Source organism: Prionailurus bengalensis, chromosome C1, assembly GCF_016509475.1.
Source record: "Prionailurus bengalensis isolate Pbe53 chromosome C1, Fcat_Pben_1.1_paternal_pri, whole genome shotgun sequence".
Taxonomy (NCBI): Eukaryota; Metazoa; Chordata; class Mammalia; order Carnivora; family Felidae; genus Prionailurus; species Prionailurus bengalensis.
Window position 1 is genome coordinate 63,513,181 of NC_057345.1, and position 27,861 is coordinate 63,541,041.

The following is a 27,861-nucleotide window of genomic DNA, read 5'->3' on the forward strand; positions in this document are numbered from 1 at the left end:
TGACTCCTAAGGATCCATTTTAAGGAAATAATAAGAGCTTTAGGCACTAGGATGCTAATTATATCAGCATGACAGTGTAAGCATTCTTTTAGAAGTTTAAGGGGAGGTATCTTCTGAGTGTACTGAATTTTCACTGGAAGTTAGTATTTATTTTCCAATTAAAAATAGGAAGGTCATATTTTATTGCAGAACTTAAAATGATTTCATAGATCTAATATAAACTTGATCATAATGTATAAGCTGGCTTTCAGTTCAAGATCTAGACACAATAAATTTTTGAATGAACTCTTAAGTTAACCACTGAGTCGGATAACATAAATGGATAATTTTGTAGACATTGTAATAGAAGGGTAGAAAAGAATCTAGGTCAGGAAGGGATAAGAGGGGGAAAAGGGTCTATTGAAAGATTGACAAGGAAATCAAAGGTAAATTTGTTTTTTCACAATAAAATTTTACACATTTTTTTCATGCATGGATAATGTCCCATATTTAAGTAATTTCATATGCTTTACAAAAAAACCCTTCTATGTTACTGCATTTAATTCTTATAACAACTTTGTGAAAAAGGTTTGGTATTTCTGGTTTACAGATGAAGAAATGGTAGCTTTATTATGGTTAAACAACTTACCTAAACATTCATAGTTTGGAAGGCATAGATTTCAAAATCTGTAATATATGTAAAGGTTAGGAGCATCAGATTTGGAGCCGGGCTGCCTGTGTGCAAATTCTGACTCTACTAGTTCCATCCATGCATCAATTTCTTTATAAGTAAATGGAGTAAATAATGATATCTATTTGATAGAATTGTGACAAATTAATTAATCCAAATAAAGAATTTAGAGTAGTCTTGACACATTAATAAAGTATCCAACATTACACATTTAATACACAATACATATAATTGGAGTTTATAGTTGTATAATATTTTATTTTTTATAAAATGCATTTATATATATAATCCCATTTGATTCTTTCAGCCAGCTCTTGGGCAGGGCAGTTATTACATTATGCCTTGTAATTTTTGATTACTTATCATGAAATAATTTGCTCAAATTCATATAGCTTTTAGACGACAGAGTAGGATAAATAGTCTAGGTTTTCTGATCCCAAATTCAGTGTTCCTTCATAACTCCATTCCAATAAATGCAACATAAGGCAACATATAACTTACTTCTTATTTTGAAGTTTTGGCAAAATACTTTTGAGAGTTAACATTTTTATTTGGTCTGGATGTGAAAAGTTGCTTTTGATGAGGAACAAAAGGTTATTTCCTTGGATATTAATAACTGTGTCCTAAACTTGGTGCTTGGAATCTTCTGAGGAAAGAATGAGAAAGTACTACTATTAATGCTTATACATTTTCTTTTTACAAAATTTTTAACAGCTACATCCTCATCTGCAGTATCAATACACTCCCCATCAGTTATTGTAGCTGTTGTAGAAGGGAGAGGACTTGCCAGAGGTGAAATAGGAATGGCAAGTATTGATTTAAAAAGCCCACAAATTATATTATCTCAGTTTGCAGACAACACAACATATGCGAAGGTAGGTATTAAACTCTTAGAAAGTGGTTGACTTACTCAGCAGCACGCAGATTTTCAAGTCACTGCTTTCCTAATTAGTTTACTTTTTCATGGAATAAAGGTAATTTACAATGCACCAATGTAGGTTACTCTGAGTTAAAATTGTTTTACATCTGATTTTAATTTTTTGAATGTATTTTGTCCTAAAAATAATGTGCTTTGCTGTTACTTGAACATTTCAAATTACTGTTAGTTTCTAAAATTAACATCTTCAAATTAATAATTCCTGGTCTCATTCCCAAGACTGTATATTAGTAATGCCATCTCCAAAGGGTTGTTTCCACTGGACAGTATTTGAATTTTATTTTCCAGAGTTCCGGGAAATGGGTCTTTGAGGTCAGTCATAATTTAACCTCTTCTTGCCTTCACTTCCTATCACTTATCATTAATTTGGGCCACTGGCCTATTGTCATGGGAATTTCTGTCCCTTAACCAGGTGGAAGTAATCTGCTTCTAATCTCTGTATTCTAAAAAGTTATTTGACCCAATTACTATTATTAAAATATATATACATATATATATACATATATATATATACACAATGTTATTTTCAGCATTTTATTCCTCTTTTTTCCTTTCCCTGATTCCTCTTTATGGTTTTTCAATACATAGGTTTCCTTTTCCTACCAGTAATTAATTTTTTAATATACCTGACAGCCTAAATGATTCTAGTACTGCATGCTAACTATCGCCAGGTGTTTCACATTTTTATGCAGTTTTAAAAAATAGGAAAAAAAGCTTTTTTAAAAATAGGAATGTTTGGCAGATTAAGAATTTCTGTGTCTAGAATGGTTCTAAGAAATGCAACTATATTGTGAAAAGAATAAGTTGTAACACAGGTATTTCTCTTCGGTGTTTCTATACTGCTCAACTTCTAAGCTGTACCAGTGTGACTATATTGATTAAATCACCATAGTTACACTATTGAATGTATGTTTTTTATGGAGATAGATAAAATAACGAGTAGAAAAATTTATTTTAAAACATCTTATTTTAGGAATATATATTTGATAAGTTCAAATTAATTTTTTAGTTTAGAGCTGTTACAAATTATTGTGACTTAAAATATAGCCTATGTTTATGATATTTTATATTTGTAGTTATATAGAAATGCTTAATATATCATTATTAGATATATGTTTTTTAACTCAAATATATAATTAGAACAGCTGTAATTTTGTGTAACTATGTATTATTTTAAGTACTTATCTCTTAGAAAAAGTATGTCACTTGTTTGGTTTTAGAGAATACCAAGCTTACATTTAAGAAATTATTTATTCAAATGATTTTAGGTGATCACTAAACTCAAAATTCTATCGCCTTTGGAAATAATAATGTCAAATACTGCTTGTGTTGTGGGGAATTCAACTAAGTTGTTTACTCTGATCACAGAAAATTTCAAGGTAAGTGATTTTTATTCTCAATAGTAACACTCAAGGTCTTATTTATTTATTTATTTATTTATAATGTTTATTTTTGAGACCAAGAGAGATAGATCATGAGCAGGGGAGGGGCAGAGAGAGGGAGACAGAATCTGAAGGAGGCTCTGGGCTCTGAGCTGTCAGCACAGAGCCCAATGTGGGGCTCGAGCCCACAAGCCGTGAGATCATGACCTGAACCGAAGTCGGATGCTTAACTGACTGAGCCACCAGGCGCCCCAAGGTCTTTATTTAAAATCCATTCTATAATGGCATTCTGGAGAACAATAATTTGAGTAACTTTATATTTACCCTAAAGTACTAAGTACAAGTCCTAAGCTAAGGGACTATTAATACATAAAATAAAAAAATGACAGGACATCCACTTACTTGATTTGGCACCCTTGATCTACTTAAAAAATTTTTTTAATGTTTATTTATTTTTGAGAGACAGAGACAGAGCCTAAGTGAGGGAGGGTCAGAGAGAGAGAGAGAGAGAGAGAGAGGGAGACACAGAATTTGAAGCAGGCTCTAGGCTCTGAGCACAGGGCCCCACAAGGGACTCACACCCCTGAACCACGAGATCATGACTTGAGCCCAACTTGGACACTCAACTGACTGAACCACCCGGGCGCCCCTTGATCTACTTTAAACAAAAGGGAAAATATTTCAGATAATGAGGTTTCTCAGAGTATATAGAAAGTAGATCCTTAGAGGAAAAACAAAACAAAACGAAACTGAATTTCCTTAGGTAGAGCTTTGTGGAAACTAGTTATTGTGCTGCCAGACTAGTTGAAATTGAGGTTCTTATTCTAGGGAATAGCACTATCAGCAAGTACTTTTCCTTTTAGAGAATTTGATCTGTATTACAGAATTGTTTCAGCTTCCCCTGGTAGCATGTACTCCTCACAGTTAGCCTACTGCTCTAAGCCTCCATCTGTGGGACTGTGACAGATAAGTGCTCGGAAACTTTATCCAGCGAATGTTCTCCCTCTAAGCCAGGACGTCTCCAACATGCAGTTTATCTCTTTCCTCTAGCAAATGTTTTGTGGAATGGGGGTTGTAGTTCCCTAATCAAGTAGGTAGCATTGCAGTTGGAATAACACCTCAGGAGTGCAAATTATTTTCAGAATATACTATACTTTGTTATGTCTATAGCCTTATCTTTAACACATTTGGCATCACGCTGTGATTTTGATTCCAGTGTAGTTGTTAATATATTCAGCATCTGCAGTCATTTAAGTTTTCTTGTCATGCTCTTAGAGATCCTGTGTAGCTCAGCTGTCTTTGACTTATTGCTAGAAATGGCCCCTATTATAAATCTGTTCTTTCTATTATACAGATCTCTTTACCTGTTATCTCTTTTATTCATTACTTCAAACTTCTTTTCATCACCTCTATTTATATATACTTTTCTAACTTTTGTTATTTTGCTCTGCTTAAGCATTCCAGGTTTTTGGGTTGTTAAGTAACAGAAATTCAACTTACACTAGCTTAAGTAAAAAAAAAAAGGGAGTGGGTGGGAATTTATTGATTTATGTAACTGAGAACCCAAATGAATGATTGGATAGATCTTCTCCCCTACTCCCATCCTTACCACGATTTTTTTTTTAAGAACACTAAATCATACTTTAATCCTGTTGAAGGAAATTTGTGCTAAAATTACCTTGGGATGACATGTTTCTAAGAATATACATGGTATAAAGGTATAAAGCAACCAGCTTTGGGATGATTTGGACTGTCAGCCTGCAGTCACTTGGGCAACACAGGCATTACATTTTTGACATTTAGTTATCCCCACATGCAAAACAGAAATCACAGTTACTATCATATAATTAGCTTTACGTTGTCAACATTGTTCAGAACATTTCGAAGAATTTTGCTAAAACGGAGAACACAGGCTATCTCCATAGCTTATTTAAGCCTTTTCCTATAAGCTTTTATTATGTTGCAAAAAATATATATACTAGTACAATTTAAAGTTTTGCCAATTAACTGGTCCTATCATATTATTATTAAAATATGTAATTCAGAAATATTTTTTTTTATTTTTTATTTTTTAAAGTTTACATCCAAATTAGTTAGCATTTAGTGCAACAATTATTTCAGGATTAGATTCCTTACTGCCCCTTACTCATTTAGCCTATCCCCCCTCCCACAACCCCTCCCGTAACCCTCAGATTGTTCTCCATATTTATGAGTCTCTTCTGTTTTGTCCCCCTCCCTGTTTTTATATTATTTTTGTTTCCCTTCCCTTATGTTCATCTGTTTTGTATCTTAAAGTCCTCATATGAGTGAAGTCATATGATTTTTGTCTTTCTCTAATTTCACTTAGCATAATACCCTCCAGTTCCATCCACGTAGTTGCAAATGGCAAGATTTCATTCTTTTTGATTGCCGAGTAATACTCCATTGTATATATATACCACATCATCTTTATCCATTCATCCATCGATGGACATTTGGGCTCTTTCCATACTTTGGCTATTGTTGATAGTGCTGCTATAAACATGGAGGTGCATGTGTCCCTTCGAAACAGCACACCTGGGGGCGCCTGGGTGGCGCAGTTGGTTAAGCGTCCGACTTCAGCCAGGTCACGATCTCGCGGTCCGTGAGTTCGAGCCCGGCGTCAGGCTCTGGGCTGATGGCTCAGAGCCTGGAGCCTGTTTCCGATTCTGTGTCTCCCTCTCTCTCTGCCCCTCCCCCGTTCATGCTCTGTCTCTCTCTGTCCCAAAAATAAATAAACGTTGAAACAGCACACCTGTATCCCGTGGATAAATGCCTAGTAGTGCAGTTGCTGGGTCGTAGGGTAGTTTTATTTTAGTTTTTTTGAGGAACCTCCATACTATTTCCCAGAGTGGCTGTACCAGCTTGCATTCCCAACCATCTTTTTTTAATTGTAGACAGATTACCTCTGTGAGTTTTAAGATGATTATGATGGCTCCAGATTGATGTCATCTCAGCTTAGCCAACTCAGAGAAAAAATATATTCTTTCTTCTGGTGTCCATATATAAATTCCAGGGAAGGACCCCAATAGGTCCTACTTTATTCACATTCCCACATGTTAGACTAATCACTATTTCTCAGGGTAGAAGCACTGTGATTGATTAATTTCTGATCATTTGCTTTCTGTGGGGCACAGAGCACTGTAATTGACAGTCCTACCAAAACCACATGGAATATAAGATAGATGAGCCCTTCAAAGGCAAAAACAACATACATTTACCACACTTGAGATATAGGATAGTATGGCAGAGTGCTTATGAATAGAGGAGTCAGAATGTGCTTGTTTCAGATCTTGATTCTGAGTGACCATGTGCAAGTTGAGTGACCAGGTGCAAGTTAAGTTACTTTTTTTTCCATCAATAATCTACCTTTTAGAGAATTGGTATTTTATGTAAGGTAACTAGAGAAATGACCTCATTGATAAGTTTACTTTTGGGCAAAGTCCTAAAGAGGTGAGAGAGAGAGAACCACAGAAGTATTTAGGGTAAAAGTATTAACTTTTTCAGTATATTTTTCAATATCATCATCATTACCATACTTACCATAAAAATTATTTCATTAAATGAGAAGCAATATGAAGTGGAAGGACTTTGTAGGCAGAGAAACCTAGTTTCAAGTTTCATCTCTGGCATATATCAAATGTATGGTGTTAGAAAACCTACTTTTTAGAATTTATTTTTAAGACAATTATAGTTAATACAAGACTTATGTCAAAGGGTATTGTGAAAGACTAGCTGAAATAACTTAAAACAATCTTGGTGCATAAGAAATTCCCTACCTCCTCATTTTTTTCCCTTTCTTCTAGCTCTTTCATAGTCCATTGTTATTATATTAACCTTTCTTACCTATTATCTTTATTCAGAGTAGGTAAATCTTTTACTCTACAACTCCATGCTTTTTTTCCTACTCTTTTTTTAAAAAAGTTCCTTTATCTCCTTTTCTTTATTCTAAATAAATTCATCCCATGTAGGTAGCATCTCCTAGATTTGGTGGCTGGAATTGGTGTTTTCAGTCTCAGCAACTAATATATTAAAAGGATCTACTCTCTCTAATTATGTTAGAGTATGTAAGACTGAAAGTAAAGCCTGGGTGGTGATGCTGCTGTAGAATAAAATTAGTAGAAGGCAGAGATTCTCATGTTTATTTTTTATTATTGTACCTACCATATTCAGTTATATGTCATATGAGTATGGTCTAATAAGAGCTATAGATTACTATAATTCACTTAGCAAAACAGTCACTTTTTTTCGTAAATAAGAAAATGTCCTATTTAACTCTGGAAGATAATAAATAATAAAAAATAAACTTTATATGGTATTTATCCATGTACCTACATGTATTTAGGAAAGCAGTTTTGGGCAAATGCATGAAACTTAAAATTTATTTTGAAATTAAAACTTCTTTTCAGAACGTTAATTTTACTACTATCCAAAGGAAATACTTCAATGAAACAAAAGGACTAGAGTACATTGAACAGCTATGCATAGCAGAATTTAGTACTGTCCTAATGGAGGTTCAGTCCAAGTAAGTTATGACTCAATGAAAGTAATAAATCTCTAGTTTGGGTTCCATGAGAGCAAGGTCTTTCATCTTTTTTGTTCTCTGCTGTATCCTTACAAAAGTCTGGCTTATAATACATACTCAGTAATTACTAAAATAGTAAAATACTTAGCTAAAATTTATACACAAGGCATATCTTGGTAACTTAATTTGTATTGAATTTCTCCAAATAAGTCATAATCTGTGGCCATTATGGTTGCTGCTCACTTTACTTTGGAGTGAAATGCTCAAGTAGCTACCGTAACCTAGAAATGTGAGACATAGAGCTGTGTTCCTGTAACTTTGTACTCCTAAGAGACTCAGCTAAGACAGGGAATGATATTTTTAGGAAGGATATTTTTTAGAACATATTAAATAGATACTTTCTTTGAGCCAGGTTAGACTATTTGTTTACTCAGTTAATCACAGTGACTCCCCTCATCAAGATCATGACAGTTTTCTATATATTAGAACTTCCTAATTCTACCTTTAAAGCTGTCAGACATTTTCAGCATTATTTAAATTCTTAGAATGGTACATCAAAAATTGACACACAATTGAATATTGTCTTCTAACACATGATTTATTGGAGTCCTTAGGTGTCAGACTTCAGAAAATTGTCTATTTTTATCAATTCTTATGTTTTAGAGGTTGTTTAGCTAGTTGTCAAAAGTAACACTTGGTGTGTTTTTTCCCTTTGAATTTAAGCAATGCTATTCAAGTATTTATAATCTTCCTAATATTGAGGTGAAATAAATGTTTTATTTTATAGCAATAATTTTTATTTATTGTAAAGATTTATTTATTGTAAATTTTTATTTATTGTATAGTGATGTATCTTTGGTCACCTTTCAGGTATTACTGTCTTGCAGCTGTTGCAGCTTTATTAAAATATGTTGAATTTATTCAAAATTCAGTTTATGCACCAAAATCGCTGAAGATTTGTTTCCAGGGTAGTGAACAGACAGCCATGATAGATTCATCATCAGCCCAAAACCTTGAATTACTAATTAATAATCAAGACTGTAGGTAAGATCATCCAATTTTTTTCTTAAAAAATGTATCAGTGTATTTTATTATGTCCTATTTTTCTATGAATAGTTACTTTACATTTTGAAAACTTGTAGAAATATTGAATAAACATATTTTTAATCATTGTACCATTGTTGCTGAACTGCTCAGATGTTTCACTAAGTCAAATTTTAGAAAGATATTTGTATGAAACAACAAAAAAACAATCCATTTCAAAACTAGGCAAAGGACTTGAATGGACATTTCTCCAAAGAAGATATACAAATGGCCAATAAGCACACGAGAAGATAATAAGTATCACTGGTCATGAGAGAAATGCAAATCAAAACTACAATTGCTACTTCCCAGCCATTAAGAGGTCATTATCAAGTAAATGGAAAAAAATGTTTGCCAGGATGTGGACAAATTAGAACCCTGGTACATTTATGATGCGAATATCAAACGGTACAGTCACTTTGGGAAATAGTATGGTTGTTCCTCAAAAAGTTAAATGTAGAACTACTGTATGATCCAGCATTCCACTTCTTTTTTTTTTTTAATTTTTTTTAACATTTATTTATTTAAAAAAATTTTTTTTCAACGTTTATTTATTTTTTGGGGGACAGAGAGAGACAGAGCATGAACAGGGGAGGGGCAGAGAGAGAGGGAGACACAGAATCAGAAACAGGCTCCAGGCTCTGAGCCATCAGCCCAGAGCCTGACGCAGGGCTCGAACTCACAGACCGCGAGATCGTGACCTGGCTGAAGCCGGACGCTTAACCGACTGCGCCACCCAGGCGCCCCAACATTTATTTATTTTTGAGACAGAGAGAGAGAGCATGAATAGGGGAGGGCCAGAGAAAGAGGGAGACACAGAATCCGAAACAGGCTCCAGGCTCTGAGCTGTCAGCCCAGAGCCCGACGCGGGGCTCGAACCCACGGAGCGTGAGATCATGACCTGAGCGAAGTCGGACGCTTAACCGACTGAGCCACCCAGGCGCCCCACCACTTCTAAGTATATAGCAAAAAAAATTGAAAGCAGAGACTCAGATACTTGCACACAAATGTTCATAGCAGCATTATTCACAGTACCCAAAAGGTGGAAATGAACCAAATGTCTAACAATGAGTGACTGACTAGATAAATGGAATAAGATATATAGATAATGTATAATGGAATATCATTCAGCCTTAAAAATGGGTCAAATTCTGATACATGCCACAAGATATATGGATTGTGAACACATTGTACTAAGTGAAATGAGCCAAACACAAAAGGAAAAATATTTTATAATTCCACTTAAGTACCTAGACTAGGCAAATCAACAGAGACAGAAAGGCAAAAATTATCAGGGACTGGGGACAGTTGGGAATGGGTAGTTACTATTTGGTGGATTCAGTTTCTGCTTGGGATGATGAAAAAGTTCTGGAAATGGGGAGTGGAAGTGGTTGTACAATACTGTGGGTATATTCATTGACACTGAATTGTGTGCTTAAAATGATAAAAATATAAAATTTATGTTGTGTGTTTTACCACAATGAAAAGAAGATACTGTATCCAGAATACCACAAAGTTGGAGTAATGAGCTTTAAAAGCATCAAGTACAGGAAATTTAAGGGTCTATGTAATTATTTGAGAAGATAAAAATAGTTGATCAACTGGGTCTATGGTATATGACTAGATTGCTGGTTTTATTGGTTTATTATTAACTTTATTTAGAGTTATTGATGGTGAGCATGAGAGACAGAGAGAGAGATGTGTGCAGACAGACACAGTGTTTATAGATTTCATAGTGGGGTACTTAAAATAGAATTAAAATGTTAATAGAAAATAACAATCAACATGTGACGGTGTAGTGGGGATGTATTAACATGGGTTCAATTTGGTACAAATAATTAATGAGCCATGGTTTTTCTCCTTGAGGAATTACAATCTAGAGGAGACACATAGATGGCATTATTAGCACATACTAAGTATGGTGATAAAAGTTTGCATAAAAATGATGCATTTCTCATAGCAGAGAGAGAGAGTTAATTGGGCTTGGGTTAAGGGTTAAAGGAAAGTAATTAGGAAAGGCTTTCTAGAGGAGATAATACACGAGGTAAGTTTTGAAATATAAATGGGAGTTACCCAGATGAAGAAATAGGAAAGATGGTATGACAGTGAAAAACAAAGTCTTGAAAGCATGATTTTCGATGGAATAATATGCTATATACAAGGAAACAGTATTACGAATTGGTAAAGTACAGGCTGGGAGTAAGTAAGCTTGAAGTAGTTAAATCTAAGCTTCTGGTAATTAAATATAACATCAGTCATCAATGAAAGGGATAAACTTAAAATGATTATGAATTTTAATATTAAGAGTATTGATGGGAATAAAGAGCACTTTAGACAGTTAAAACCTTAAGGTGCTCAGTGCCAGTTTAGAGCCATAGTTGTTTAAATATCTCTGTCATTTTGTATGTTCTTATCTTGGCTTCACTTTCCATTATGTGAAATTGTCAGACATTATTTGCTGTTGTAAACTTAGAAACATAGGCTAATTTTGTTAAATTATTTATATTCTAATTCTTAAGAGTGGTTTAGATCTATCCAGGACCTGTTGATACAACTTTTAGTAAGAGTGGTACTGTATATACTACTTTCAGTTATCTATCAGTATGGTGGTCTCAGTACCTTTGCAGTTCCATTGATTATTGATGGTCTAAAATTACAGCATTAAAGAATTTATAGTTAATTATAGTTATTATTTCTTTTCAGCTTAGTGAATAAGTAATATTTTTCCTCTTGCTACTTAAAAAAGGATTAAAATAATATCTAGAAAAATTTCTCTGTTACTTTCTATGTTACAATAACAGTAAACAGAAAGTCCATAACTAAGGCTGGTAATTATTACAAAATGTTTTATACTTTGTCACATTTCATAGTTCATCATTATTTATCATTATCATTGTCAAACATTGCTTGAGTTCCTACTGTATATTAAGTGACAGGATATTTGACCTCTGGGAGGTCACATTATAGTTGAAAAGGAGAAATTGAGGTTTTTTCACAGACTTGAGCCAAAGAATATCAGGTTAAAAGATAGATATTCTACCTCCTGAGCTATCTGAATAGCTTTAATGTTTTTATAGGCTGGTAACCTGTTCAGTTTCACCCTTCAATTTCTATAGCAAATGGCAGGTTTGGGTGTGTTGCTCACTTCCTTTTTTCCTACAGAAGGCCAGTTCTCAAAAAGTTGAAAAAAAAAAAAGTGCCTGTGCTGAAACCCCCAATCCTACTCCACCAGGACTTGGTTTGAGTAGTTCTTTAAAAATTTGTTTAAATTGATATACTAGGGGCACCTGGCTGGTTGGTATAGCATACAACTCTTGATCTCAGGGTTGTGAGTTCGCCCACAACCTGTTGGGCGATGTTGGGGGGTAAAGTTTACTTAAAAAAAAATACAGATATACCAAAAATCTACTAAGACTAAGAGTCATTCTAGTTTTCTCTCCTTTTTCAACTCATATTCAACCCAGATTCAATCCACTACTAAATCCCCTTGAGTCAGCCTTTAGAATACATACCAATTCTGGATCACATCTTAACCATTTCCAAGGCTACACCCTAACCCAAACCTCTGTCATTTTAGTCTGGACTATTGTAATAGCCCCTAACTTGTTTCTCTGCCTTCTTTTTACCCTCCTACACTTAGTCTATTCTTGATCTAGTGGACAGACTGTGATCCTTTAGGAATCAGATCTTGGAACTGTCCTGCTAAAAATCTTCCAGTGGCTCCCATTACATTTAGAATAGAATCCAGTCTTTACCATGGCATACAAGGACTTATATGTCCTGACCTCTATCAACTTCTTTATTTCCCTCCATTCTTACTTTTACTTGCAGATTCCCACCAATCTTGATCTTCTTTTTGGTTCTGGAACCAGAAAGGATTGCTGGGCTTAAATTAGTGTTCTGATGGGCCCTTTTTAACTGATAACTCTTTTCTTGTTATTTACTTATTTGGAAACCTTGGACAAGTTACTTAATTTCTTTGTGCTTTGTTCCTTATCTTGTAAAATGTAAATATAACATCTACCTCGTAGTGGTTATTAGAATTAAATAAGTTGACATATGCAAAGTGCTTAGAACAATGCCTGGCACATGCTTAGTGTTCAGTATATGTTACCTGTTGTCAGCATCATCCCCATCCCATCATCATCTTTGCAATGATACCTTTTGAATTCAACTATCAAATACACATATAGGTCTTTCTCAACGAACTTAACTAAAGTAACCTTCCTGATCATTCTCTATACAATCCTGTTTTGGTTGTTGGTTTGCTTAACGCTTTTCTGTACCTGAAATTCTTTTCTTCTCTTTTACTTGTAGTTTTCTTCTTAAGTTAGAACAAAGTGATTATATTAAATATACATTTTTTTCCAGTGTGAAATTACTGATATCTTTCTATTATTGATGAAATGTCATGGGCTAGAACATTTTATATGAGTCTGAATATTATAGCTGACCTATGAGAAAATTCATTAAATGCAAGAAGATATGTCTATCCTTTGTTAATGAAAGCATGCTTCATTGATAGTGTACTTGGAAGCTTATTCAAAATATATATTCTCAGGCCTCATCTCAGACTTACTGAATTAGAAATCCCCATGTGATTTGTATGCACCTGAAAGTTTGAGAATCACTACTGTAGATGACAGGATTATTTAGAAAGTTAAATGGTAACTTTTATTTGGATTTTTCCTGTATAATTTATGAAATTTTCCTAATTTGTGTTTTCAAAGGAATAATCACACACTCTTTGGTGTTTTAAATTACACTAAGACTCCTGGAGGAAGTAGAAGACTTCGTTCTAATATATTAGAACCTTTAGTTGATATTGAAACCATTAACATGAGATTAGATTGTGTTCAAGAGCTACTTCAAGATGAAGAACTCTTCTTTGGACTTCAGTCAGGTAAATGAATATAATCTAATTTTATGAATACAAATTATTTAATAAATACATTGTCTTCTTATAAGAATACTAGTCATATTGGATTAAGGCTCACCCTAATAACCTTATCTTAACTTGATTATATCTATAAAGATCCAATTTCCAAATAAGGTCACATTCAGATATCAGGGTTTAGGACTTCAAAATATCTTTTTTGGGGACACAGTTCAAGCCCGATAACATAAGGTAAGAGAATTGCCTTTTGCACCTGGCTATTTGTTCACTCATAGGGAAGTACAGTTCTCTTCTTAAATCTATGGGTGGGGGCATCTGGGTGGCTCAGTCAGTTGAACATCCGACTGTTGATTTTAGCTCAGGTCATGAACCTAGGTTTGTGGGATCAAGCCCCATGTCAGGACAGCACAGAACCTGCTTGGGATTCTCTGTCTCTCTCTCGATCCCCCTCTCCCTCTCTCTACCTCCACCCCCTGCTGCCCTCCTTGTGCTCTCTCTCTCTCTCTAAAAAAAAAAAAAAATGTATGGACGAAAGGAGAATATATATGCACTGCTCCCAGTCCAATTCCTGGTTCCTAGCAGCTTGATCAGTCTTTCATACACCCACCATCCTAGCCATCCCACCTGGTGTTCTGGTAGTCTAAACTGAAGTGATACATGAAAATCTAGAAGGCATTGGGAAAATGCCACAACCCCAAGATCAAGAATTACATGTTCCACCAACTGAGTCAGCCAAGTACCCCATGTGTAAATTTTTAAAGAAATAAGTTTCAGAGCTAAAAAAAAGAAGGAAAATACAAAGAAGTATGAAGAAAATTACTATAAAGAAAGGCAGTAATTCAATAAGGAGAGATATTTAGTAGTATCATCTTAATTGGAGTTCAAATAGAACTAATATGTGTCCATTAAACTTAACAATGGTGAACCTGTGGATGACTATCTTAGGCTGGGTTCTTCAGAAGCAGATCCTAATATGAGGATTGATGTGAAAATGATTTATTAATAAGTATGTGCTTGTAAGAGAAAACAGGAAAGGAGAAAAAGACAGGGAAGGGGAGAAAAGCCAAGCAAAAGTATAATTTCAGGCAACATCCTAAATAAGGTAACTTCAACTGATACTTCTGGACATTAAGTTGCATTTAGGGTTTTCAGAGTGGGGCTTTCACACTCCCACTTCATTTAGTGACTTAAGGAGTGCAGGGAGCTTTTGGCCCTCTGCTTGAGAGCAAAGTGCTGTAACAGTCTAGGGGCAGGACTCCAAAAAGACTCCAGGTGTGGGCCAGCAGAAGCAAAAGCCACGCAGAGCAAGACAAGGGGTACACAGAAAGATAAAAGAGACCCAAGAGGATCTTGACAAAGAACCAGGAATATCTACTACAGTAACCTTGACTAGAGGAATCTCACACAGCACAGAAACAAGACTGCAGCAGATTGAAATGTAGTTAAGAGAAGATAGCGAGTGTGAAAAATTTGTCTTTCAAGTTAGCCTATAAATTAGAAGAAGAGAAAGATAAGGTGAACAGAGGGGAAGGCAGAGGGAGAGAGAGAGAGAACCCCAAGCTCCATGCTAAACGTGGAGACTGACACAGGGCTCAATCCCATAATTCTGGGATCATGATCTGAGCCAAAATCAAGGTTTTATAATTGGTTTTATAATTATCATTCACATAGTCATGACTTCCAAATGTACATTTCATGCCCAGACATCTCTACAGACTTTTAGCCCCGTATATCTTACTGTCTACTGAACACTTATTAGATCTTTCCCAATCATTTCAAATTCATTGTGTCCAAACTGTGCCATCCTCCTTTCTAAATCATTCTTCCTTATTTCAGTGAAGAGTTATACATCCAGCCTCTCTACCACGACAGATACCAGGAAGTCATTCTTTTCTCTTCCCTGAAATCAATCATCAAATTCTGCAAAGTCTCCTTCCTATATATCTTTTGAATGCGTTGGCTTCTATTCCCAGTGCTGCAGCTCCAGCCTGGGCTACCATTTATATATTTTTTGATTTATTGTAACAGCCTTGTGTTTGATCTCTCTCCTCCAGTATTTCTTTTTATAGTCTCTTCTCTATACTGCAGCCTGAATGAGATTTTGAAAATATAATTCTTAGCATATTACTCTGTTTTGATTTTTATTGTTGGTATAACAAATTACCACAAATTTAGTGGCTTATAATAACATGAATTTATTTTCTTAGAGTTCTGGAAGTCAGAAATCAGTTCTGTTGGGCTAAAATCAATGTTAGCAGTTCACATTCCTTCTGGAGGTTCTATGGGCCAATGTGTTTCCTTACCTTTTCCAGTTTCTGGAGGCTGTATACTATTCCTTGGTTCATTGGACTTTCTCCATCTTAAAAGCCATTCGTATAGTATGTTTTCTACTTTCTGACCTCTGCTTCTGTCCTTGTATCTTCTTTTTCTAATTGATCCTACTGCCTCTGTCTTATAAGGACTCTTGTGATTACTTAAGGACCAATAAAAATCCAGAATAATCTATTTCAAGATGCTTAACTTAATTCCATCTTCAGAGTTTTGTTTACTAGATAACATATTTGCGCGTTCCAACAATTAGGATATGGACATCTTTGGGGGTACCACATAACCCACTTACATAAAATTATTCAATCTGTTCTCATTACTTTTGGTATAAAGTCCAGACTCTTCTATATGACTTTTCCCCTGTCATCTCCCACAGCATCTCTTGCTACTCTTCATTTTGCATTCTGCCTTTTAGTATAATTGACCTTTTTTAGTTACTTGAACAGATCCTCTCTCATGGTTCAAGCTTGGTACTCTGTACTCTTTGCCTAGAATTTTCCTTCTCCATAGCTTGCGACCTCTCCTCCCTAGCAATCCTTAGCTAACTACAGTTCATCTTTTACCATTCCAGTTTAGATGTCACTTATGCTAGAAGGCTTTCTGACTCCTCAAGTCTGTGCTAGGCATTTTTTCTACATCTCGTTATGTAGTATCTTATTTTGTCACTTACCTTACTGGATTGTAAGTGCATGTTTTATTGGAGGATTCCCATTAGAGGCTAGGATATAACAGGTGTTAATATTTGTTAAACTATTGATTTATTGTTGAACTTGTTGAAAATTGTATTCTGTTGTTTCCAAGATTGTGTTTTATAGGATATTAATGAAAAACTTGAATTTTCTTTGTTTGAAACTTTAATTTTGATATATTTTAAGCTTTAATTTCATTTTTTTTACTATTTCTAAAAAACTTTTTAAATGTTTATTTATTTATTTTGAGAGAGAAAGAGCTCAAGCAGGAAGGGGCAGAGAGAGAGAGAGAGAGGGAGAGAGAATCCCAAGCAGACTCTGCACTGTCAGCACAGAGCCTGATGCAACGCTTGAACTCACAAACTGAGATCATGACCTGAGCCAAAATCAAGAGTCAGATGCTTAACTGACTGAACCACCTAGGGGCCCTAAGCTTTATAATTTCTTATACCTGAAAGTTTTAAAATTTGCATCTACATATGTAAAACACTTCTATGCTTTCTATATCTTGACAGTTTATAATTTATCTTAACATACAATAAAGTATGGGAGCAAGAACAGAGACAGAGCAAGGTGGGAGGGTAGTTTTGTTTGTTTGTTTTTGTTTAGTTTTGAGAGAGAGAGAGAGAGACAGAGTGTGAGTGGGGAGGGGCAGAGAGAGGGAGACACACAATCCAGAGCAGGCTTCAGGCTCTGAGTTGTCAGCACACAGCCCAAAGTGGAGCTCAAACTCACTGACCAGGAGATCGTGACCTGAACCGAAGTCAGACACTTAACTGACTGAGCCACTCAGGTGCCCTGGGAGGGTAGTTTTTATACTTCATTAAAATAGGAGAATCTGAATCTCATTAAAACAACAATGACCTAGTACTTACTTTATTTAGGCATTTTATAGGTATTAGGGATAAAAACATGGAGGATTAAGCTATAAGTTTCTGTCCTCAAGGATCTTATACTCCTGTTAGAGGAGGAGAATTCTAAATAAATAATTGATACAATGCAATCAATGCAATAATAATTGAGTATTATTTTATGGGAACACAGAAGAGTGAGCTGGGATAAAGACAGAATCCAGGATCCAAAGATAATACTTCAGTTCTATATTAAAGGAATGGGTAGGATTTTGACAAGAGAGGCCTAGAAATGGTAATTAAGACAAAGGAAACATACCTGTGCGAGGTATGCTGATGCACATAGGGCGACAAAAATGTTTTTGTGGATGTAGTGGCGGGGATAAATATCTGCTATTGGCTGTGATCTTGAGCGGTCATTACTTTCTAGGGTACACTTGCTTTTCTAGGAACTGGGGGAAGATAGAGTTACCATAAGCTTCTGCAGTTATATTTGCAGTTGATATGAAAGAGTTTGATGTGTTTAAGGCATGGCCGGTGGTTACTTACAATTTGAAGCCTTGAGAAATAGCAGGAAATGAGGATTGGGGCTAGCTTATGAAGGGCTTTTATGTAATGCTAGGAAATTTGTTTTTTTTTTTCCTGCAAGTAGTAGGGAGCTGATGATTCTGAACCAGGAGAGTAATGTGACCAAACCTTTATTTTAGAAACATTAGTCTGGTTGTTATGGTAGATTTAGGGAAGGGAAGAAGAAAAGACCAAAAAAGAAAAAGGCCAATCCATATGAGGGTTTAAGAGTCTGTTTAGTGGAATCACATGTAAAATGTCATAATAGTATTATGTTTTATTGAGCAGTAATAACAGTAGCATGCTCAGTCTATTTACTCTTACTTCTTAAACATAGTTTTAACATAAGTAATTAGAAGCAGCAGATTGAAAGGGTCAGAGTTCTAGAGGTAGGCAACTGAAAACTATCACAAGAAACCTGACAACTTGAACAGGAAGAAAGCAATGTACAGTTTTTGTCTTTTTGTTTTCTTTAAGTGTAACAGGTTGGAGCCACTTTGTGAAAGTATCAATAATAAGTCTACACAAAAGCTCTGAGGTCATATGTTTCAGTGATGGTAATAATCATGAGTTATTAAGAAAGAGTTACTATAGTTCACTGTATTTTAAGTATGAGGAAATGAGTTCATTAAAAAGTCTGTATGTTAAATGGCAAGGTTTAAAAAAAAACTGGAGATATTTAAAAGGGATAGATTACAGTTATCATACAGTTACTTTTATAGAATATTTTAAGCTGGAAAGTGAGTTGAAAAAAACAAAAGAACAGTTTTGAGCTTGGGTATGTGCAAGGAACTTTACACATATTATCTCCTTTAATCCTCACAACAACCATAGGAGGTAGATGTTACAATCCACATTTTAAAAATAAGAACAACCAAAGTTCAGAGAAGGTAGGTAAATTCTGTTAGGTGACATGGTTAGTGATTGAACTGAGTTTTTAAACAAACTAATCTTAAGTATCAGGAAGAAAAGTTAGAGATCAAAAAGGTGAAAAGAAATTTATAATTAGCATCTAAAAGCCAGAGAAGTGTAGTTTTTAGAAGGAAAGGGTAATCAATAGTGTCAGATTTGAAGACGGATTATAACTAATAAAATTAAGAAAAGATCATTAGAATTTATTGTTTTATTCCTGACATGTAAGATAGGTAAAGACAATTAAAACACATAATGTATGTAGGTAGAACTGTTCTGTTTTATTATTTGAGGATAATGCTTTATATAAATACTTTATATTTTGAACTGTAACACAAAGTTTTTTTAAAATTTTTTTGTCGTTGTTGATTACAATTTTATTTATAATACCAAGATATGGAAACAACCTAAGTGTCAACGGATGTTGGATAAAGAACATGCAATAGATAGATAGATACATAGATAGATAGATAGATAGATAGACAGACACATATAGATATAGATATAGTTATGGATATAGACAGACATAGATATACAGTTGGCCCTTGAATAACATGGAGGTTAGGGGCACTGACTCCCTGCACAGTCAAAAATTTGTGTAACACAAAGTTTAAATGCACATGTTTCTTGTTTCAGTTATATCAAGATTTCTTGATACAGAGCAGCTTCTTTCTGTTTTAGTCCAGATTCCAAAGCAAGACACGGTATGTATCTATGTATATATTATATATTATGTTACTATATTACTATATTTTATTTGATATAACTTGTCTTAATGTGATATAATAATAAAAAAGTATCAAAATATTTTGGAGGGCACCTGGGTGGCTCAGTGGGTAAGTATCTGACTCTTTGATATTGGCTTAGGTTGTGATCTTGTAGCGTGTTTTCTCTGTTGTGAGATTGAGCCCTGTGTCTAGCTCTGTGCTGAACATGGAGTGTGCTTGGAATTCTCTCTCTACCTCTCTCCCTGCCCCTCTCCCACTTGCTCCCCTTCTCTCTCTCAAAATAAATAAACCAACTTTAAAAAAAAGTTTTGGAAAAGTACTTCATTATTAATATCTGGAGCATGTTTATGCCTTTTTAAAAGAAACATTTTTTTCTTAATTTTCTATTATATGTTATAGTAAAATTAAGATTCTTAGTTGGAGAATTGGCATATTTTCATTAAGTATTAGTTTTATATATAATTTTTTAAAACTTAGATTATAATATTTAATAAATAACTAGATAAGATTTATATTAGATCCAAAGAGATAGGTGCTTCTTAAAAGTGAACATCATGTGAAGTTTGATTAGCCTTCAAATATGCTTAAACTTTAAGATGAAACATCTTTGAATGTTTTTCAGATTTAAATACTTAGTGCTTATAGGCACATCCTGTAAGGAAAATCATATATGGTTTTTATTCTTCTGTTAAAGTGAACAGAAAAATATTTACTTTAATGAAATACATGCATATTTTTGCTCATATGCTTTAAAAAGAAAAGAATCTTGTACATCAGTAGTTTGATTTTAAATTGATTAATTTGCAAATCCACTGAAATCTAATTAATCTATGTTTCAGGAGTCTTTCCATATTGTAGAGATAACCTCTTTAGGTTCATTTATAATAAAAACATTATCTGATGGATGGAAATGTTTTGGCTGTTGGCCAGGCACAGAATAAGAAGTTTCCTTAAATAGTTGAAATACCTTATAATTTAATATATACAACTGGGAAGTAACCTAAAACAACTGATGTCTGGAACCAAATTAGTTACATTCATAACAGGAGTTTGGAAGCTTTCCCTCCTCTTTAACTTTCTGGTACAGTTTGTGTAGAACTGGTATTATTTCTACCTTAAATGTTTGGTAGAGGTCACAAATGAAGCCATTAGAACCTGGACTTTTTTTTTTTTTCTAGGAAGGTTTTTGACTATAAAGTCAACTTCTTAAATAGATATGGTGCTATTCAGGTTACCTGTTTTTTGTATGAGCTTTGGTAGATTGTGTCTTTCAAATAATTTGTCACTTCACCCAACTTGTTGAATGTATTGGCATTAACATTGTTCATAACCTCCTTACTTGTACATAACCTTGTACATAACCTCCTTGTACATAACCTCCTTACTTGTACATAACCTCCTTACTTCATAACCCTCATTACGCTGTTCAATAACCTCCTTACTGTCCTTTTTATATTTCTAAAGTTTGCATCATATACCTCTCTTACTATTTATTTTTTGAAGTTTATTTGTTTTGAGAGAGAGAGCATGCGTGCAGGTGAGCAGGGGAGGGCAGAGAGAGAGGGTGAGAGAGAATTCTGAGCAGGTTCCTCGCTGTTGGTGCAGAGGCCAAGGAGGGGCCAGATTTCATGAACTGTGAGATCACAACCTGAGCCAAAATCAGTAGTATGAGGCTCAACCAACTGACCCACTCAGGTGCTCCCCCTCACTTATTCTTGATGTTGGTAATTGAATATTCTCTTTTTCCTTGGTTTTTTAAAGTTTATTTATTTTGAGAGAGAGAGTAAGAGCAACCAAGTATGCACATGCATGCAAGCAGGGGAGGAGCAGAGAGAGGGCAAGAGAGAATCCCGAATAGGTTTCACACTGTCAGTGCAGAGCTCAAGAAGGAGCTGGATCTCATGAACTGTGAGATCATGACTTGAGTCAAAATCAAGAGTTGGTTGCTTAACCAACTGAGCAACCCAGGTGCCTCTCTCTTTTTTGTTAGTCATTCTGACTAGAGGTTATCAAATTTATTGGTCTTCTCAAGAAACCATTGTTTGATTTAATTGATTTCTTTTTCATGTTCTCCATTTCATGGATTTCTGCTTTTATCAGTCTTTTTTTATTGAATATTTATTTATTTGTTATTTTTTCCCTTACAAGTTTTTAATTTCAATTCCAGTTAACATAAAGTGTAACATTAATTTTGGGTGTGGAATTTAGTGATTCAACACTTGCACACACACCATCCAGTGCTCATCACAACAAATGTACTCCTTTATATCCATTACCCATTTAACCCAACCCACTCACTACCCATCTTCCTTCTGGTAACCATCAGTTTGTTCTCTATAGTTGAAGTCTGTTTCTTGGTTTTCCTCTCCCTCTCCTTCTTCCTCTCCCTTTTTCCTTCTTTTGATTACTCTGTACTTAGTTTTCTCTTTTTTCAGGTTGTGAGGAGAGAAGCTGAGATCATTCATTTGAGACTTTTTTTTTAATATAGTCATTGTAGTGCTATAAATTTCCCTCTGAGTAATGCTTTAGCTATATTTCACAATTTTTGATATGTTGTGTTTCCTTTTCCAATCAAAAATGTTAAAACTACTTTCTGATTTCCTTTTTAATTAATTCTTTGACATATGGGCTATTTTTTTGTTATTTGGTTTCCAGTATTTGGAAACTTTCTAGATATCTTTCTGTAGAGATCTCTAATTTCATAGTGATCAAGGACACATATTGTCTAATATGGATCCTTTTAGCTTTATTGACTCATTTTTGTGGCCCAGAATATGATCTTTCTTGTAAATGTTCCATGTATGTTTGAAAACAATGTGTATTTTGCTGTTGTGGAATTGAATTTTCCATGAATGTCCATTCAGGTTGATTGATAGTGTCTGTATCTATATCTTTATTGTTTTGGGGGATCTATTTATTGTATCAATTATATATCTATTGTTTTGGGGGATCTATTTATTGTATCAATTATTAAGAAACAGATGCTGATATCTCCAACTATAATTGTTCATTTGTCTATTTCTCTGAAGTTCTTTTCTTTTTTATACAGTGGACGTTTTGTATATACTATTAATTTGCATATATAAAGTTCAAAACCATTTCCTTCTCCCTCATTTTTTTTTCTTTTTCAAGTTTTTATTTCAATTTTAGTTAACATACAATATACTATTAGTGCCAGGTGTAGAATTTAGTGATTTATCACTTACATGCAACACCCGTTCTCATCACAAGTGTCCCCCTTAATACCTATCACCAATTTAAACCCATACCCCTGCCCATCTCCCCTCCAGTAATCCTCAGTTCTTTATAGTTACAAGTCTGGTTTATTTATTTATTTGTTTTTCTTTTTTGAGGGAGAAAGAGAGTGTGCATACCAGCAGGGGAGGGGCAGAGGGAGAGGAAGGGGGAGAATCTTGTGGGGCTTGATCTCACAACCGTGAGATCATGACCTGAGCCAAAATCAAGAGTTGGGTGCTTAACCAAGTGAGCCACCCAGGCTCCCGAAGAGTCTGTTTTATAGTTTGCCTCTCTCTCATTTTTTTCCCCCTATGTTCATCTGTTTTGTTTCTTAAATTCCACATGTGTGAAGTCATGTGGTATTTGTCTTTCTTGGACTGATCTCATTTAGCATAATACTCTCTAGCTCAATCCACATCATTGAAAAATGGCAAGATTTCATTCCTTTTGATGGCTGAGCACTATTCCATTGTATATATGTACATCTTCTTTATTCATCAGTTAATGGACATATGGGGTCTTTCCATAATTTGGCTATTAATAATGCTGCTATAAACATTGGTGTACATGCATCACTTTGAATCAGTATTTTCGTATCCTTTGGGTAAATACCTAGTAGTGCAATTGCTGGGTCATAAGGTAGTTCTGTTTTTAACTTTTTGAGGAACCTCCATACTATTTTCCAGAGTGGTTGCACTTGTTTCAGTCCCACCAACAGTGTAAGAGGGCTCCCCTTTCTCCGCCCACATTCTTGTCAACACTTGTTGTTTCCTGTGTTTTTTATTTTAGCCATTCTGACAGGTGTGAGATGATATCTAATTGTAGTTTTGATTTGTATTTCCCTGATGATGAGTGATGTTGAGCATCTTTTCATGTGTCTGTTAGCCATCTGGATGGCTTCTTTGGAAGAATGTCTATTCATGTCTTTCTGCCCATTATATTATTTGGTTTTTGAGTGTTGAGTTTTATAAATTCTTTATATGTTTTAGATACTAACCCTTTATCTGATATGTCATTCACAAATATCTTCTCCCATTCCATCAGTTGCCTTTAAGTTTTGTTGATTGTTCCTTCTTTGTGCAGAAGCTTTTTATCTAGATCAAGTCCCAAAAGTTCATGTTTGCTTTTGTTTCCCTTGCCTCAGGAGACATATCTAGTAAGAAGTTGCTGTGGCCAAGGTCAAAGAGGTTGCTGCTGTGTTCTTCTCTAGGATTTATGTCTTTCATCTATTTTGAGTTTATTTCTGTGTATGATGTAAGAAAGTGGTCCAGTTTTCAGTTTCATTTTTCTTCGTGTCACTGTCCAGTTTTCCCAACACCATTTGTTGCAGAGAATGTCTTTTTCGATTGGATATTCTTTCCTGCTTTGTTACAGTTGTGGGTTCATTTCTGCATTTTATATGCTGTTCCATTGATCTGTGTATCTGTTTTTGTGTCAGTACCAGACTGTCTTGATCACTACAGCTTTGTAATACAATTTGAAGTCCAGAATTGTGATGTCTCCAGCTTTGCTTTTCTTTTTCAAGAATGCTTTGCTGTTTGGAGTCTTTTGTGGTTCCATACAAATTTTAGGATAGCTCTGTGACAAATGGTGGTGGTATTTTTATTTTTATTTTTATTTTTATTTTTTTTAATTTTTTTTTTTGAACGTTTATTTATTTTTGGGACAGAGAGAGACAGAGCATGAACGGGGGAGGGGCAGAGAGAGAGGGAGACACAGAATCGGAAGCAGGCTCCAGGCTCCGAGCCATCAGCCCAGAGCCCAACGCGGGGCTCGAACTCGCAGACCACGAGATCGTGACCTGGCTGAAGTCGGACGCTTAACCGACTGCGCCACCCAGGCGCCCCTATTTTTATTTTTTAATATGAAATTTATTGTCGCATTGGTTTCCATACAACACCCAGTGCTCATCCCAAAAGGTGCCCTCCTCAATACCCATCACCCACCTTCTCCTCCCTCCCACCCCCCATCAACCCTCAGTTTGTTCTCAGTTTTTAACAGTCTCTTATGCTTTGGCTGTCTCCCACTCTAACCTCTTTTATATCTAGTGTTTTTGATTTGCATTTCCCTGATGATTAATGATGTCGAGCCTCTTTTCATGTGCTTATTGGCCATTTGCATATCTTCCTTGGAGAAATGTTTATTCATATCCTTTTCTAATTTTTAATTGGGTTCTTTATCTTATTATTGAGTTATAAGAGTTCTTTATATATTTCAGATATAAGGCCCTTATTGAATATATGGTTTGCAAATGTTCTCTACCATTCTTTAGGTTGTTTTTTTACTTTCTTGATGATATCCTTTGACATTACATGTTAACTTCCTGGCAGAAGGATGAATGTTTAACTCTTTATTTTCTCATAAACATGGACACTTCCTTACCTCTCATCACCCAGTAGGGTTACAACATAATCTTAGTAGATAAAAATTAATATGATTATCCATGCTACACAGAGTTGAGCTTGCATTACTTTTTACATGTTTTTTCTTCAGAATGAATAACTTTTTCTATTTGTATGTTTTACTGTATGCTTTCACTAACTCAGGCATAAATATTTCCATCAAGTATCTCAATATCCTCTCAGCAGATTTAAAATATGCTCTCAGTGTATTGATTCACTATAGATAATCAGTTTCAACACCTTGAAGATGCCTCTCTCATTGGTTTCTGACCTGTTCCAATCTGGACTGGTTGCCCCTCTGTTTAGTCTACAGCTGTGGCCCCAGGTTTCTCTTCAGCATTTTTCTGTCTCTCCTGTGTTGAATCTTGTTTTTTTGTGTCCCAGATTGTCTTCTGATTTGGCTTACTCTCTCCTTTTTTATAGAGCACATTCTCTAGAGCACATTCTGAAAAAGAATGAGACTGCATTTCTGAAATGTTTTATTATTCTCTCATAATTGATTGATAGCTGAAAATCAAATTCTATACAGGAAATAATTTTCCTTCAGAATTGGAAGGTACTTCTCCACTGCCTTGTAGCTTATAATGTTCCTATTGACAAGGTGAAACCATTGAGATTTCCTGACTTTGCCCCCTCCATTCTCTGGTAGCATGTAAGATCTTTAAAAGGTTTCAACCTTTTAAAAAAAGGTTTATTTAAAAAAATAAAAATTAAATAAAATCTCAAACCTTCAGAAAACTTGCAAATACATTACAAAAAAACTTCTCTTTTTTTTAATTTTAAGAGTAACTTGCTGGGGCGCCTGGGTGGCTCAGTCGGTTAAGCGTCCGGCTTCGGCTCAGGTCATGATCTCGCAGTCTGTGGGTTCGAGCCCCGCGTCAGGCTCTGTGCTGACAGCTCAGAGCCTGGAGCCTGTTTCAGATTCTATGTCTCCCTCTTTCTCTGACCCTCTCCTGTTCATGCTCTCTCTCTCTCTCTCTCAAAAATAAATAAATGTTAAAAAAAATTTTTTTAAAAAAAAGAGTAACTTGCTGACATGATGTTCTATCACTGCCAAATACATTAGTATTTCTTATAAACAAGGATATTCTTCTAGTCAACCACAATAAATCTTCAAAGTAAGGAAATAAACAGTGGTAATACCTTTAATTCTCAGGCCCGATTCAAGTTTTGCTAATTGTGCTGATAATGTCCTTTCACAGGAAAAGGATTCAGTTGAGATGCAGAAAATTACCTTTAGTTTTTTGTCTATTTAGACTTCAGTCATGACCTTGACATTTGAAAATTACAGGTCTGTTATTATCTTTCAGTTTGGGTTTATCTGATGTTTCCTCATTATTAGATTCAGGTAATGTATCTTTGGTAGGAATATCACAGAAATGAGGCAGTGTTCTTATGACATCTTATTAGATGGCTCATGATTTTGATTTGTTCCATTATGATGATGATAACTTTGTGTACTTGATTGAAGGGGTTTTTTTTTTTTGCTTCTCCACTATAAAATTACTATTTTCCTTATGTAATTAAAAGTATTCTCTGGGGAGGTACTTTGAGACTATGTAAATATCCTGTTATCAAATGTTCATTGTATTTAATCTCTGTGGATTCATGGTTTCATATTAAATTGGTTTTAATCCTTTACGGTCAATATTACTATCAATATTTATTTTGAATCTCAAATTGTTTCAGATTTGACTAGCACAAGCCCCTTTTAATTGGTCTCTAAGTCCTTTGGATATACACCCATCATTCTTTGAGCCCTTTATCACTTTTTGGCTCAAGAAAATGAACCAGGCTTTTTTTGTACTTTCTCTGCCTAGCCTTTGAGTTAGCCAGCTCCCCCCAGGAGCTCTGGTTCATTTTAATGGGCTATGACATTTAGAAATCAAGATCTGGGCACTTGGCAGTCTTTACTTTTGGGGTGTCACTGCTCCCAAGCCTTCTCATGAATAGGGAATAAGTGTACGTATATGAGTAATGTGTAAATATATACACATTTACCTCTATATTTATTTCTATATCCATCTGTACAATTGAAAACTATCAGTTCACAACAATACCTCCAATTTCAGTTTGACATCCCAAGGTTCATATTCGTTTTCTCTACTTCAATATTAGTAACTCCCTTCTCTGACAATGAGAAATCTGGCTCTCAGTATCCTTAATATATTAGCATATTTGACCCATCTATGTGACCAGTCTCTCACTGCTGCCACTCTGTCCTATGATGTCATCCTCATTGTTGCCTGTGTTCTAGCATTCTCTACTAAACCATCCTTCTCCTTCTCACCTCTCTCGGGTTCTGATACTCTGTATTAAAATGCCCTCCTACACAGAGACTTTCCATAGGTTTTACTACACCAGGCTGCCTTCTCTCCCCTTGTGTGGATACCCTCTTGACCTTGTTCAGGTTCATATACTCTGTGCTGGGCAGCCCCCCATTATGGTACCTTCCTTCTCCTTCTGTGCTGTACCACCTCTCCATTCTTACTTTGTTCTGGCTTTGCTTCTCCCATACCAGGGATGCTCTCTTCTTCCTGTTTGGACCCTGAAAACTAATATTAAAACACAGTGTTCATATTAAAATAAAATTATTTCTTAATATACGGGGAAGGTTCTTCATTTTACTTTTGGA

At 35.0% G+C, this 27,861-nt stretch overlaps 1 protein-coding gene and 1 long non-coding RNA gene across 2 annotated transcripts in view; one reads left to right on the forward strand and one right to left on the reverse strand.

The window, feature by feature from the left end:
• The window catches only part of MSH4 (mutS homolog 4), a 79,834-nt gene that overhangs the window by 7,745 nt on the left and 44,228 nt on the right, over positions 1-27,861 (forward strand). The window contains exons 3-8 of the mRNA XM_043575301.1: positions 1,385-1,545; positions 2,876-2,986; positions 7,417-7,532; positions 8,403-8,576; positions 13,346-13,518; positions 19,496-19,563. Coding sequence (XP_043431236.1) covers positions 1,385-1,545; positions 2,876-2,986; positions 7,417-7,532; positions 8,403-8,576; positions 13,346-13,518; positions 19,496-19,563 — 803 coding nt within the window. The remainder of the gene's footprint in view (positions 1-1,384; positions 1,546-2,875; positions 2,987-7,416; positions 7,533-8,402; positions 8,577-13,345; positions 13,519-19,495; positions 19,564-27,861) is intronic.
• On the reverse strand, positions 703-27,858 carry LOC122480654. The gene is made up of 3 exons (XR_006296610.1): positions 27,287-27,858; positions 25,498-25,671; positions 703-1,316 (listed from the first exon to the last, which is right to left on the reverse strand). It is a non-coding gene; the product is annotated as an uncharacterized LOC122480654 (long non-coding RNA).